The sequence below is a fragment of the Salvelinus alpinus genome, chromosome 5, assembly GCF_045679555.1.
Source record: "Salvelinus alpinus chromosome 5, SLU_Salpinus.1, whole genome shotgun sequence".
Classification (NCBI taxonomy): domain Eukaryota; kingdom Metazoa; phylum Chordata; class Actinopteri; order Salmoniformes; family Salmonidae; genus Salvelinus; species Salvelinus alpinus.
In genome coordinates, this window is record NC_092090.1 from 27,762,043 (window position 1) to 27,778,284 (window position 16,242).

Genomic DNA, 16,242 nt, shown 5'->3' on the forward strand with positions numbered 1-16,242 from the left:
ACACAGAGCAGCTCCTATGGGAACTCCTGCTCTCTTCAAACATTCCCAAGGATGACTCCAGGAGTCATCACGAATAGTGTATAATTTTAGAACTATGATTCTTAGAATTGTAATATTTTTATTATAATAAAATTACTAACGTACATACAGTAGGTTATAAAATGGAGTTAACTATTGGCTTCACATATTCAAAACAATGTGTTACAATTAAATTATATTAATCAACACTTATTACTTCTCTATGTTGAAAAAGTATACAGTTATCGTTGTGTTTGGAGCAAAGATCAACGTCTATTCAGTTGAACCTCTATAGTTTGAAATTTCTACTATTCTATTATTATTCTCTTTAAATCCAATTATTGAATAGCAACTGCGCAATAAGGCTCTCATTTTTGTTACAGAACTGATAAAATTATAAACTTGACGTACAGCAAAAACTAACATACATAGGCTAGCCGTGACATGCTGGGCTACTGTAGGCTACAATTTAAGGACGCTGATTGTAGCGAGTTTCGCTAAACAATTCAATCAACGTATGAAATGAACTCAATGTTTCAATGACGCGCAAGTTCGTGAAATGTATGCCTGATGTGCTGAAGTAGCCTATGTATAGTAAACATATATAAACAATACAAACATGTTCATGCCTTCGAAACAGAATCATACACTCTTTATTGTTCCCTCTACTGGTCAGTCATTCGCTCACGCTCTCACACACACACACACACACACACACTCGCTCGCGAACCATGCGTATGAGAATTAGCGAGAGAGAGAGGGGAGAGAGAGATTGCACCTCCAACGGCTTATGATAGAGTAGCCCAGTGACCAATCACATCATAGGTGGGCTGGGCTCCACATTTCTCACAGTCCTACATGGGCCCTTAAAGTTTGTTTGTTCGCGGAATGCGTAGTGTGATGAAAACGTGTTACTAACCCCGTTCGGCGATAATCAAATGAATCTGATTAGGATATTCGATACATATCTTGGACTTCCAAGACACCTACAGTGCCATTACGCACGAGACTCCTATAGTCGATCTACTTTTTCCTCGCTGCCTTGAGGCACCACTAACCAACGATTAGGTATCGGTGTTTCAACATACAAGATCTGAATTACAGCGACCTCAATGCAAATCTGAAAGGAGGATATGCACAGCAACAGCGACCAGAGTTGTGGAAAGTATTTGTATGTGAGATCACGGAGTGAGCGTCTCGTCAGTTCGAATTGACCTAACTCTGCTGGGTTTGATCGCTGCTTGGTCAATAGGAAAGATACGGTTCCGCGCATGGACTGAAAACTGACATTCCACTAGTAGCCAAGATAAGCTTTACGTAGCTACCAGCTGGTTGCTAAGAAGGGTTAAACTGTATCTAAAGGGAGTTGGAAAACCCAGCCTTTTCTTCCACACGGATCAACTCATTGGGTGGGAGCTGAGAGAGAGACAAGAGTCCCCAGCAAATCAGGACCTAATTGATTAAAGAGACTTAATTTGAATAGGGGGCTGGCGAGGTGCCAATAGCCTTTCAAGGAACCCCTGAATGATTAATCGCAAAGCATTATTGATAATCATAACAGGACACATGCGCGGTGGATGGACTCGATTTTCGTAATTTTGAGCAGATTTTGTAGTAATTTTTTATTCTTTCTTGGCTGATGTGTGAGCCAGCATGTCGCGGAGGAAACAAGCAAAGCCGCAACATTTCCAATCGGACCCTCATCTGGCTTTATCCGAGCACAATGGTAAGTTCTGGCAATGGATCGCTCTTATCCACGCTACTATCTTTTAATATCTGATTTTCAGGTGTTTTTGTCATTTTAGGATTGTTTCTTTTTGGATAGGACCTCTTCCCCCTTTTCTAAGTTAGACCATTTTTTTATGAATCCATGCAATTTACTGTCTCAAAATCATTTGATCATAGCTAAATACACATTTGCCATGTGTATAGGCTATCTACTTTATGATCAAACTATGGCCCGTGCTATTTCTATATATCGCTCTAAAACACAGTCAAATACTTTTATTCTTGAAAATATCATATTATTGCGTTTTGTTGTTCATATAACTTTAGAATTAAACTTTGTTACAAAATATAACCGTTTAAAAGTGCATGCGTTATAGTCTTGTTATTAGGCTGCTTAGCCTACTTTTACCTCGACATAGGCTTCTATGTCGCCTACACTTTTAGTATTCACCTTTTAGAACACTTTGTGTGGTAGGCTACAAAGATTGAGTTTTTAATCAACATTTTTGTCTTACACACTTTGAAGCAAGTTTCCTCTATTGCTGCTGCAAGCAAAGTTGCTGCAGCGAAAGGCTCGTTCAAGTTTCTGCTTTTGTATTAGTTTCACTCCAATCGTTGCCTAACTGTACTCTATGCACGGACAAGTACCTGTGCGTCGAAATAACCAGTCTTTTCTTAATACTTTTCCCTCTATTTTGGGTTTAGGCCTATATAGAATATAAATAATAATTTGCATACTCGCCTAAAGTTTCTATTAGTCTACAAAGTCGGTATTTATCTGCCAAGCCTTGGCTGGATTCAAATCAAATGATAAGAAAATATAAACATTATTTGCTCACAATGAATACCTTATCGATTTTCAGTTTGTGGACATGTTGTGGTCTTAATGGTGGATGGTAATCATTCGTTTACAAATTATATGACTTTTAAACCACAATCTCAATGTGGTGCACGATGCAACAGAACACTGAAGCTATAATGGCCTTATAGTTATTATGTATATCATTATTTAATTTTAATACATTATAATAGTTTTAGGCTTAGCCGCATGCACACTTTTTGTTTACTTCCCACATTTCCCTTGTGTATATTCCTTAACCATAATTTTCAAGATATTTCAAAGGTGAAATGTTAGTATAGATGACATACTGCTTCCGATTCTCTCTCTTTCACCCCCCCCTCTCTCGCTCTCTCTCTCTCACACACACACACACACTGAGAGAAAAAGAGAGAGAAATAAATAGTGAGGGACAGAGGCCTGTTATTTTACGAGATAAACAAGTTAACTTGTCTCTACATTTTTCAAAAATATGTCACGGATTTATGTTAATTTACTTAAACAAAAGCTCAGCACCAAATTACCTCATGTCATGAAAATTAGCTAGTATAAAGAATATGTCAAGTTGTGGTTGAGACTATCAAAAAGATGGCGACAGTGGTTGAATTAATTTTATTATGCAACTACCTTGGTTGCTTTTGGAACGCTTTGTCACCCTTGCGAGTTTCCACTACTCCGGAGTGACCAGCTGACCATCTCTTTTACGTCCACCCAACAGTCACGTTTCCTCTTATGATGATACATTTGATAAAATTATGTTTTCCAAAGAGACTTACAACAAGCTGGGCTTTAATTTTCTATTGCTAAAGATGTGCTTTAGACCTGCTGTGAAAACCAGGATATGGAAGTATTTTTTATAGGCCTACAACACCCATAGCCATAACTTTCACCCTATAGTGTTTTTGTTAAGTAGTTTGATTCGGCAAAGTTTAAGTTTCACTATCTTAAAAATATCAAGCAATTTCCAGATTATTAAAGTTTGTATATTCTATATTGCCTCAAACGTACAATTTACTGAAATATTTTTTTTCAAAATGGTTGAATGGTCATAGTGAAACGACGGTAGTTTCGATCTAACATTTTAGAATTGTGGATGTATTTTAAAAGTCTCACATGTATAGTAGATTTTAATGTTGCGTTTTCTCTATTCATTAGTTTATGTTAGATTCTGTCTTTTTCCCGACCATATTGTCATTGCACTGGTACTTTCAAAGGAAATCATAAACTCCTATCTCTGATACAGATTATATTTGACTTGTTTGTAGTTACTGCTCTATAGTAGCCCATATTACACTAGTATTACTATTATTAGTATTAATATCTGTTTATTAGAAGTGTTTGCCATGATATAGCCTACAGAAAGGAAACTCTAGAGGCTCTTTAACTGACCCTATATGGCTGATTTTTCCATACACACTGTCTATGTATTTTCCTTCTGAGGAGTTGTATGGAAATATATTTTCCTCGCGACAGTCATTTTAGTTTGACTTATTTTTCATATATAACTAATCATGTTTTAAGCTCTTTCTGTTTGTGTACAGCTATGTTGTTTGCAGTACAATATGCTAGCTGGAAATAAAGCTCTGTTTCAGCCAACTAAAACCTTGCATAAGAAGCATTTACTGCTACCTAAGGTTGCATGATTTGGTTGGAACCAAGGATCAATGCAAAACATAGTCTATACCTAGAATCATACTTGTTTTTCCTTGACTGCTGCATTTTCCCTAAAATGTAATAAAGTAGTGAATAGTAACTTTAGTCATTCTCTGTCAGCAGACTGGTGCCTACTGAGTTTCACAATAAATAACCCAAATGCATCATGCATTAAACAAGCTGAAAATGCAATACCTGTAATTATGGGTTAGGGACACGGAATACTTGCATTTCTGGTAATGGGTTGATAATTCTAGAATGTGTGCTCATGACTGAGAGATCTCCTGTTTGTGTGGAATTGGAAAGTCCTCAAGAGTCTCTGTCTGCAAAATATAAAGAGGGAGGCTAACATTCCCAATACATTTTAAGGAGATGCTGAGGGCATTTTGCAGCTGGATAGTTAGTGTATGAGGCTGAGAGTCAAGGCTGTCTGTCTGTCTCTCATCTCGTCTCTCCGAGAGAGAGAGAGAGAGAGAGAGAGAGAGAGAGAGAGAGAGAGAGAGAGAGAGAGAGAGAGAGAGAGAGAGAGAGAGAGAGAGAGAGTACTCGGGTGGGATGTTCAGCTGTTTTAACCTTTGCCAGGGTCCCCCTGTGTCTCCCTATGTGAAGTTGATGAGAGTTCAGGCCGCAGTGTGTTCTCTGTACCTCGTCATTGACCCCGCTGATCAGAGCCACAGGGGCCTAGCAGGGACTCTGTCCTCTATTTGTGATGGGGGGGTCTTATCAATGTGACCGCCATCCACTTCCACCCTGCAAGAGTAGCCCCCCCCCCCCCCCAGAGGGAGATCGGCAGGGCGGTCCCCGGCCCTTCGCACTGTTGTACCCCGCAAACAACAGGGATTCAGTCACTTGTCATTTTGCCAATGTTTATATAGTGGAAGGCTGAGATGTATCCCGGCTGAAGGACTTGCTTGCTTTTCTCCCTTCTCCTCCCCTTTAAGCTTTAATCATGTCACCAGGGCAGAGCTGCTAAGGCTGGGGCTTGTCCATCCGGGAAACGGCAGCTATAGTGGAACCCCATCTAGTGTTCACTGGGATGTTTCCAGTGAGGCCAGCAGTGTGAGGGCTGGAGAGGAGGTGGGTTAGCTCAGGCATGCATCAGACATCAGGTTTCAGACATTCTACTGAATTCACAAGTGTCAAGAGGCTTGAAGCCAGCGTCCCTACAAAGTAACGTAGGAACTCTCAAAAAGCTACTCTGTCATCTTTTCTACTATTCCACATTTCTATATCACTTATTATTTACTCTCTTCTGTCCTTTGTATCAGAGGCTCTCTGTTTTGGCATGTGTCTCTTCTGCCTCCCTGAAGGCCTGTGCTCTGGTGACTCCTTGTAGCATGATGATGATGTTGAGATTTAGCTGTTTTAGGACATCGTTTTTATACAGAGTAACGCATTATTTCTATTCAGAGATAATCGTCAAGATATTTTTTAAACATTGACTAATTTATGCACTGTTGCTGTAGACATTTGGGTGTTGTGTGTATTGTGGCTGTTGTCATTTAGGCTGTGCATTTGTTGCCGTTATTTTCATAGTATTTGTTTTTTTTATTCATAGACATCAGGTTAACAAATATTAAATTCCATCTCTTTTTAAGTGCATGTCTACTTATGTAAACAGACATGATTACATGTCAGTACATGATTATCGATTTACTTTCAAATACTCCATGCTTCTGAGATGTTTTACCTTTTTAATAGTCAAGGTGGTGGTATGGAAATAGCTTCTTGTGAAAGAGCACATTTGAGATGGAATAATTGTATTGTTTTAATTGGACCACTATTTGCTTTACAATCACTGAGTATTTACGAAGGAAGGGGGTGGGGTGGGGTGTGCTGGGTGTTGAGAGTAACACTTTGAGATTTAGAAGGGGAATTTACCCCTTGGTTGGTCAAATCCTAGCCTGTTACAAGTACGTTATTATTAGGGACATATATATTGTGGTTTCAATGAATGTTATGAGAAGTTGATAACAGAGTTACATTTGGGCATATGCTCTTTGTTTTATTTTTCTCTGTGGTTTTGGATATAGTTATTTTGGTCGCTAAACATGATAATGTTTAGATAGAATCCACAATGTCCAGTTTCCATTCACTTGGCAAATGAGAGAATGTTACATTGAAAGATAGTTATTACTGATTGCCTAACTAAATAAGTTATCCACAGGTCTCTGAAGAAACTTGAGCTAGTCACTTGTTCTTAGTGTTTTCCTACAGATTACATTGGACAGTTTAAACAAACCTTTGGATGTATGGAATCTTAAATCCTTTAAAAAATATATATTAATGATATATGGAAATAGTAGCTTGCGGCTTCAACGTGTGTCATCACTACACTCCAGTGCACTTTAATCTAGTAAGAGAATACGAATTACTGCTATGAACTTGATGTTTACATTTTTGCTTTGATAGTGCACTTTTGTATGTTTGTAAAAGTTTGCTCCTGTAACCTCTAGGTAAGTTCTTGAAGGGCGGTTCAAGAGCTTTCATTTTGTTGTTGACTTTGGATAGTTTTCTCACATTTTTCTTTAGCTACATTAGTGTTTTCTACAGCAGTGTATTCAGGACATCGTGCAAGTTGATGTATTTCCTCTTACATAAAATCTACTTTCATTTGTTCACATGGTCCACCAATACCAAACAAAGCTACTCTTCCTTCCCACGAGGTAAATCAAACACATTTTTCATTACTGACGCTTTCAGGGGAGGCTGCATGGTTGATATTAAAAAGTTACCATTAAAGTTGGAGCGAGTCTTCTCCGTTTGCATGGTTAGAGTGGTGTGAGTCTGGGTTTTACTGTCATGGCAACTTTGCGTTATCTGATGTCCCAGAGCAGAGAAACATTGAGGGAGATAATCCCTGAATTAAACAGGATCTGCTTTGAGTTGGCCAAGATGAGCAGGCCAGGCCAGGCCGTGCCGATGAGCCCGCCACTCCCATGCTGTGTGAACAATGGGAAGCCATCCTGTCTCAGTGGGGCAGGGCCGCACTCATCTCTCTCTCTCTCTCTCTCTCTCTCTCTCTCTCTCTCTCTCTCTCTCTCTCTCTCTCTCTCTCTCTCTCTCTCTCTCTCTCTCTCTCTCTCTCTCTCTCTCTCTCTCTCTCTCTCTCTCTCTCTCTCTCTCTCTCTCTCTCTCTCTCTCTCTCTCTCTCACGGCCTCTCTCCCTCTCTCTCTCTCTCTCTCTCTCTCTCTCTCTCTCTCTCTCTCTCTCTCTCTCTCTCTCTCCTCTCTCTCTCTCTCTCTCTCTCTCTCTCTCTCTCTCTCTCTCTCTCTCTCTCTCTCTCTCTCTCTCTCTCTCTCTCTCTCTCTCTCTCTCTCTCTCTCTCTCTCTCTCTCTCTCTCTCTCTCTCTCTCTCTCTCGCTCTCTATCTCTCTCTCTCTCTGGGTTTCATTTTCAAATTAACCCTCCTCCCTTTCCACCCATGATGAAAATGTAGATCGCCGGGGCCCACAATGAAAGGGATTCATAGAGAATTGCAATTTGTAAATCAACTTGTATGTTAAACAGTGAGATTTGGTTTTGACAAAAAGAAGATAGAATGAGGAAAGTCTGGAGCACAGCAGTGGCACAGGGTTGTTGCCTCGCCTTTTGTTCTTTTCACACTGACCCCTGTGTTTGTTGAATGGAAATTGCATAACCAAGACCAGTTTCTATGCACATTTAAAAGACAATTATTCATTTTGCATATTCTTATTGGCTGGTATTGAATTGCCTGTTGCTTAAACTGGTGTGGCCAGTTGCTTGGTTTTGGGCAGCAAGCCGTTCATTCTAATATATATGACAGCAGCTCCACTCATAGTTCTTGACTCATTTTCTTGAACCATTTGTAGTTATGTTTTTTATTTTATTTTTCCCTAAAAAAGTATATATATATATAGCACTGTGATACTTACATATTTATATCACTACAAATTTTTATACAAAGTTTTATACGTTATGTTTTACTCTTCATTTTATATTAGGTACTATAATGTGTTTTATTTATTTAATGTAATTTATTGGATATACATAACATATTTATAAAAATATGTGTTATGTAAACATTACAGATATTTCAGTAATAACAAAATGTATTATTCTTAGTGATATCAGTACAATAATGGCATATATAATTTTGCACTGTCTTTGTTGAGTGTCCGAGTGGCTAGAGAGAACGATCTGGAATCCAAAGGCTCTGTTTATTGTGGCTGTCAGATTCCGATTGCAGCCTGACTGGATACAAATGAGCTTAGTGACAGGGATAACCTGTCCAAGATGCCTGTAGTCGAGTTGAAAATGAGCAAAGTTGACAGCAAATTGAAAGTCTAATAAGTCCTTCAAATGGTTGATTTGCGCTCAGTGGACATGTAGACATTGAGGAGTATGAAATATTGGAAATCAATGCTTCTCTATGAAATGTCATTAAGCCCCAATGTCCTCACTTCATAGTATTTTATATGTTGATGGATTATCTATAGAAATGATTACTTAAAAGATGGTTGGATTGATGAAACCAGATGTACATCTTCAAAGATCACTTATTATTGATTTCCATTCTTTTCTTATCCTGTTTCTCAGAGCCACCACATTAAAAGGGGTCTTTTTCACTCTTTTTGGGGGGGTTTATTGTAGCTTTTTTGGTGGTTGTTTTTTGTGAACGTATCAAGTGGATAAGTGTAAAACTGATTAATTTAAGATGAACAACAAAATAATTTGAATAGATAAAAATGCTTCTTCAGCTGCAAAACATTTCTAATCACTAATCCTCTGTTTCCCCCTCCTGTGTTTTTCAGGGGACACAGAAGAGCCCTGCTCGGAGGAAGACCCCCCCTGCAAGGGGTCAGATGCCCATGTCTGTAGCAGATGTTGTGCTGAGTTCTTTGAACTATCAGATCTTGAACAACACCAGAAGAACTGCACTAAGAATCAATTAGTTCTGATAGTGAATGAGAATCCTGCCTCCCCTTCCGGAACCTTCTCGCCTGGCTCCCCTCCACATAATCCTGATGAGCAGATGAATGACACGGTTAATAACACTGATCAAGCAGAGTGCAGTGACCTTTTGGAGCATAACGCTCTCGACAAAGAAGAATCCATGGACGTCGACGTTTTCGGAATCAACGTTCATCCTGGTCACGACAATGATGGAGGCAGCAGCCACATGAAGGGAGGCAGTAACATGAACACGGGCGAGGGAAATGGCCACAGCTCCAGCAGGAACAGCTCCAGACCAGCACCGGGCACCTCGACCGTCTCTGCCCCTCAGCTACCTCCGCTCGGCAACCTGACTGACCTGGGGAGCATTTCTATGATCAACAGCAACGTCATCATTGAAAACCTGCAGAGCACCAAAGTGGCTGTGGCCCAGTTCACCCAGGAGACACAGCGCTCCTCTGGGTCCGGGTCCGGGGGCCCCAGGGTGGCAGTGCCGGCCCTGATGGAGCAACTCCTGGGCCTGCAGCAGCAACAGATCCACCAGCTGCAGCTCATTGAACAGATCCGTCACCAGATCCTGCTACTGGCCTCCCAGTCCCCTGAAATGCAGGTGCCCCCCAGCATCTCCACACCAGGAGGCTCGTTGGGGCCGTCAGCCAACCCACTGACCACGCTCAGCTCCCATCTCTCTCAGCAGCTGGCTGCAGCTGCGGGCTTAGCACAGAGCCTGGCCAGCCAGTCTGCCAGCATCAGCAGCCTGAAGCAGCTGGCTGAAAGGGCGCAGCTACCTCAGAGCAACAACCCCAGCAGCGGTGAATCATCTCAGAGCATCAGCTCACTGGGGCTGTCCACAGTCAACAACGTCCAGTCGTCCTCTGACAAGAGGCCAATACATGCGATCAGCAGCAACCTCCACTCTCAGCTCAGTAACCCATCACACACTAAGTCATCCATGCCAGCCTTTGGGATAGGTAGCCTGTTGAACCCTGTAACTAATCCACATCTACCTCAGGCCCCATCTGGAAACCACCTATTTTCCAGCTCCCTGCCCAGTATTGGCACCACAGTGGAGGACCTCAACTCTCTGGCTGCGCTGGCCCAGAGGAAAGGCAAGTCACCAAACGTAACTTCATTTGAACCCAAGGGCAGCTCAGAGGAGGCGTTCTTCAAGCATAAGTGCAGATTTTGTGCCAAGGTGTTCGGGAGTGACAGTGCCTTGCAGATCCACCTGCGATCTCACACAGGTGAGAGGCCGTACAAGTGTAACATCTGTGGCAATCGCTTCTCCACCCGCGGTAACTTGAAGGTCCACTTCCAGCGTCATAAAGAGAAGTATCCACATGTTCAGATGAACCCATACCCTGTCCCCGAGCATTTAGACAATATTCCAACGAGCACCGGCATTCCATATGGTATGTCAATGCCTCCAGAGAAGCCTGTGACCAGCTGGCTGGACAGCAAACCTGTTCTCTCCACTCTGACCTCGTCAGTGGGCATGCTGCTCCCACCAACCATGCCCAGCCTGCCGCCATTCATTAAAAAAGAGGATCATTCGGTAGCCATAACCAGCCCCTCCATTTCTACAAAGACTGACTCCGGTCGTGACGCTGCTGAGCCATCAATGAAAAGCAACGACGGGTTGTCTGAAGAAGCTGCGGCCCTGCCTACGTCAAACGGGAAAACTGAAGAGGGCAGTCACTCGTCGAGCTTCATGGCGAGCGTGAGCTCTGAGTCTGAGCGCAACACAGAATACACAACCTCCAACAGCCCACCTATGATGACCAACCCTCTCATGCCCCTCATGTCTGAGCAGTTCAAGGCTAAGTTCCCGTTCGGGGGCCTCTTGGACCCGCTCCAGGGGTCGGAGACCTCCAAGCTGCAGCAGCTGGTGGAGAACATCGACAGGAAGTTGACGGACCCCAATGAGTGTGTCATCTGCCACCGTGTGCTCAGCTGTCAGAGCGCTCTGAAAATGCACTACCGTACTCACACTGGAGAGAGGCCCTTCAAGTGTAAAGTGTGTGGCAGAGCCTTCACCACCAAAGGGAACCTGAAGACCCACTACACCGTCCACCGGGCCATGCCTCCACTCAGGGTCCATCACTCCTGCCCCATCTGTCAGAAGAAGTTCACCAATGCGGTGGTCCTGCAGCAGCACATCCGCATGCACATGGGAGGGCAGATCCCAAACACCCCACTGCCAGACAGCTACCCTGAGTCCATGGGCTCCGACACAGGCTCCTTCGATGAGAGGAACTTCGATGAGAACTTCGATGACCTGGACAACTTCTCTGATGATGATATGGAGGGGATGGAGGGAGTGGAAGGGATGGAAGATGGCCCTGACAGCAGCGTCTCAGACACCCCTCAGTCAGCTGACGCCTCCCAAGACAGCCTGTGCAATTCCCCCTCTCTCCCCGAGATGGTCGTCCAGGACGGGCAGGTGAAAAATCATCATGCCCATCACAATGCCTACCACAATACCCACCATGATATTGACTATAGAATCCACCACAACAACCACCATAACAATCAGCTTAACAGCCACCATGACAATCAGCATCACAGCCACCATAACCCCCACCAGAGGCTGGTAGAGGAACTGCAGGCCAGCAGAATGAAGGCCATGGGGAACGGAGGTTCAATGGAAGGGGACTGCCTCACTAACGACTCCTCATCCCTGGGTGGGGACATCGAGAGCCCGAGTGCTGGGAGTCCAGCAGTGTCAGAATCTACCTCTTCCATGCAGCCCCCATCCCCCACCAATGGGCACCCCCAACATCAACGTAAATCCCCCAGCTTGGAGGAAAGACAGGAGAGGCAGGAGAGACAGGAGAGGAACCAGAGGGCTATGTCCCTGGATCACATCAGTGCCAGCCTCATGCAGCATCACCCTTCTAGCATCGGGGCCCTGGACCTGACATCCTGCAACCCGTCTAAAGACCCACTGGGCATGCTCTTCCCATTCCGTGAGCGCGGCACGTTCAAGAACACGGCCTGTGACATCTGTGGGAAAACGTTTGCATGTCAGAGTGCCTTGGACATCCACTACCGAAGCCATACCAAAGAGAGACCGTTCATTTGCACAGCCTGTAACCGGGGCTTCTCGACCAAGGGCAACCTGAAGCAGCACATGCTCACCCACCAGATGAGGGACTTGCCCTCGCAGCTCTTCGAACCCTCTAACACCAGCCTCTCCTCCAGTCCGACCCCCTCCCTCCTCTCTGTGAACTCTCTGTCCTCCATGATCAAATCAGAGGTCAATGGCTTCCTCCATGGCCTCCACCACCACCAGGACCACCACCAGGACCACCACAGGGACCACCACAGGGACCACCACAGGGACCACCACAGGGACCACCAGGACCGAGATCGCCATAAGGACATGCCCAGCAACATGCCCCACGGCCTGGTGACCACCTCGGCCTCTACATCCCCAGTGCTCTCGGCCTCTGCCCCTCCACGCCGGACACCCAAGCAGCACTACTGCAACACTTGTGGGAAGACCTTCTCCTCCTCCAGCGCTCTGCAGATACACGAGAGGACCCACACTGGGGAGAAGCCCTTCGCCTGCCACATCTGTGGGCGGGCTTTCACCACCAAAGGAAATCTCAAGGTAATTGTAAGATTATAAACATTATGAATGCAATGTTTAAAATACACACATATTCAAAATCTCAGGGCAATTGTATATTTAAAAACATTATGAATGGAATTGGAAAATGTCCACATATTTATTCATGAATATCTATAGGAGGAGTATAAAAATCACCAGAATTTTGGTCCATAACTTTGAGCAACAAATTGAAGTGTGTTATGTCAGTGCCATTCGGAGGCAGTAATGTTCTATAATTGATGAAAGAACCAGCTCAGCGGAAAGGTTGAATCACCCCATTAATATGATTATTGGGTAGAAACCTGAGAATGTGATCAGCAGAGCACAGCTGGGAATGGTTCAGTTAACAGCATTAACTACAGTTACTAGAGGCAACCAGAGGCAACCATCCTCAGTTTTCCAGAGTTTACCCCTTGAAAATCCCAGTTTCCCTTTGATCAGTAGGAAAAGGCCCCTAAGAGATAAACAGGAAATGAAGGGCCAAATGTGATCACACCACTCAACTGTGAGAAATCAAGGGGGCGAAACGTAGAGAGGCGTAATATTTAGGAAGCATTGTCAAATGTATAACCAGATTGCAATTACCGGGTAATCAGCACTAGTTATAGTTTACACCCTTGTTGATATAAAAAAACAATACCCTTATTATTTGTAGCAAGATTTCACATTTTGCTGATGCTATGATTTTGTAGTGTGTTTTTATTAAAATAATGTATAATTTCTAGCAAGTGATATTTTAAAATGTGTTATCTAGAGCACATATCTAACAATGTATTTTAAAATATCACTTGCTATATAAATTATACATTATTTTAATAAAAACACACTCTAGACAACACAATCAGTTGTGTATCTGACACCTCCATGTTTCTACATTGATTTAAAAAGAATAACATAATTATCTGTAACACTCATCCTTTCAGGATCAAAAGAAGAAGAAAAATACATTATCCTCGTTGGGAAAGGGCATAGCAGGGGTAAACGTCAGATGTAATACTGGCCAGGGCAATGAGAGTGGGCACTGCAATTTGAACCAAAGCACAAGGATCTCCCTCATGAGACGTTTGAATGAAGGTTTCAGATTAAATGCAGTATTTCATCCTAGCCATAATAAAATGGTTACACCATACCCACGTCCCCACGCCGTTCACAGCTCACTGCACCAATCCTCCTGCTGCACCCAGGGTGCTGAACTATTTTAATGCTAACTTGCTGTTTAATTATTTTCTTTTTTCCCACTGCATCATCTGTTACTATGTGCCTTTGTCGTGGCCAAATTTCAAATATTTCTAATTTGCGTCCTCTCTCTCTCTCTCTCCCTCTGTCTGTATCTCTGTTTCTCTCTCCAGGTTCATATGGGCACACACATGTGGAACAGCGCCCCTGCCAGACGCGGCCGCCGGCTCTCTGTAGACGGCTCCATGGCCTTCCTGGGCACCAACCCTGTCAAGTTCCCAGAGATCTTCCAGAAGGACATGGCATCTAGGTTGGGCAACAGAGACCCGGCTAGCTTCTGGAACCAGTACGCTGCAGCCTTCTCCAGCGGCCTGGCCATGAAGACCAACGAGATCTCTGTCATCCAGAACGGAGGCCTGCCGTCTCTGTCGGGGAGCATGGGAAACGGTGGCAGCTCACCAGTGGGCGGCCTCACAGGCAACCTGGAGAAGCTGCACAGTACAGAATCCAGTGCCGCTCTGGCTGGCCTGGAGAAAATGGCCAATGCCGAGAACGGGACCCACTTCCGATTCACACGTTTCATGGAGGACAACAAAGAGATTGCCACCAACTAGATACTTTTTCCCTCTCATATGTACAATAAACACACACACACACACACACACACACACACACACACACACACACACACACACACACACACACACACACACACACACACACACACACACACACACACACACACACACACACACACACACACACACACACACACATAGTGAGAGAAAAGAGAAAGAGAACAGGGCAAAGACAAAGAGTGACTTGGCTTTGGCTTGCCTTGAAACTTTACCAACATGAGTGTGAAGAGAACTTGCCTTTTTGTACAATGTACAACATGTTATAGTTTTAAGGAGCTTATTTATTAGTGATTATAACCTTGCTCGGAACCAAGTGGAAGCATTAACAGTTAGTTTTTTTCTGTTCTACAGCCAGAATGGGTATGAGCTGAAAGTAAGCTTTTGAAACTTTAGCATATCTTTACCTTGGCATTAAGTTATTTTTGTCTGTAGTATATAGATATAACACAACTGTTGATGTTCATGTGATGCATTAGATCTGTAATAAGTGAAACAGAATGGCTGTAAATAATGTACACTGATCTACTCTAGATGGTCTAACAGATGTGTATTAACGTTCCCCCATGAAAAGAATCATTGAGACTTCAGGCAAGGGACTATGATTACACTGTAGTCCTTTCCTTATCAACCGCTGTTGATCTTTTATTTAAGGAAAAAGCAAGCATTCGAGCATTTCAAGTGTTTATTTAGAGTTACAGTAGGCCTAACCTGTTTTGTTTATTAATGTTATTCTATGTATTGTACTTTTTTTCTTTCTTCCATAGTTCCATTTTTTTCTTCTTGATCTTTTTTGTTTTGTTGCTTTTTGGTGTAAAGTTTAACACAAAACAGTTGTGTTGTTAGAGGAGATGATGAATTCGGGGAGGTTCACTTCCGGGTTTGAACTGAGAAGAGAGCCAATCATGTGGGTGGGATTCTCCTATAGGTCATCTGCTGGATTTCCACATTGCTGCTATGTCCTCAGCATCCTCATTGACATCAAGTGCAACATATGTGTTGACGTCTATGTAAATAATGTGAGACGTGGGAACTAGAAATTCCATCACAACAAAATGTACATATAAAGCTCATAAGACAAAGTCCATCTTGGCTAGGGGACAAATGATAGTGTTTTTATAAATATAAATATATATTAGGTTTGACAACCTTCGGACTGTTACATGCACTTTCCTGGAAAGTTGGAAGATCTTTATGGGTCCAGTTTCTCTACACTTTAATACCTACTAACAACTAAGATACTGTCATTCTTTACTCTATTATTCAAATACATCTGTTTTCCAAAAGAAAATCATGAGTGTTTGTGTCTCTTCATTCTCTTTAGTTTTTTTTCCATGTTGTGTGCTTTATGATTGGAGATAATGGGGGGTTTGGAATAATTGAAGGGTTTTCACTTTTGAAATGTGGTCTTCTCATGTTATTTGAAGGAACATGTATTTTTTTGTGTGGATTGAACTTTTAAATTTGAGTTTAAACAGGCATACTTGCACTTATGAAATAATACTTTATCATGGATCTATAACACTTGTCAATGGTCAATTAATTTATCTCCCCTCTCATTTTCGACTGGCACTTGTTGTGAAGCAGCCTATTCTTTCTAAAGTAATTTAAAAGTGATTTGCATGATTGTGTCAAACAATCTGAGTTCGGATGTAGACGT

The 16,242-nt window shown here is 42.9% G+C and overlaps 1 protein-coding gene across 1 annotated transcript; it reads left to right on the top strand.

The window, feature by feature from the left end:
- Window positions 1-855: 855 nt before the first annotated feature.
- On the top strand, window positions 856-15,873 carry LOC139575829 (sal-like protein 1). Its single transcript, XM_071401176.1, has 3 exons — window positions 856-1,744; window positions 9,014-12,771; window positions 14,121-15,873. The coding sequence occupies exons 1-3, from the start codon at window positions 1,672-1,674 to the stop codon at window positions 14,559-14,561; spliced, it is 4,272 nt and encodes a 1,423-aa protein (XP_071257277.1). The 5' UTR covers window positions 856-1,671; the 3' UTR covers window positions 14,562-15,873.
- The last annotated feature ends 369 nt before the right edge of the window (window positions 15,874-16,242 follow it).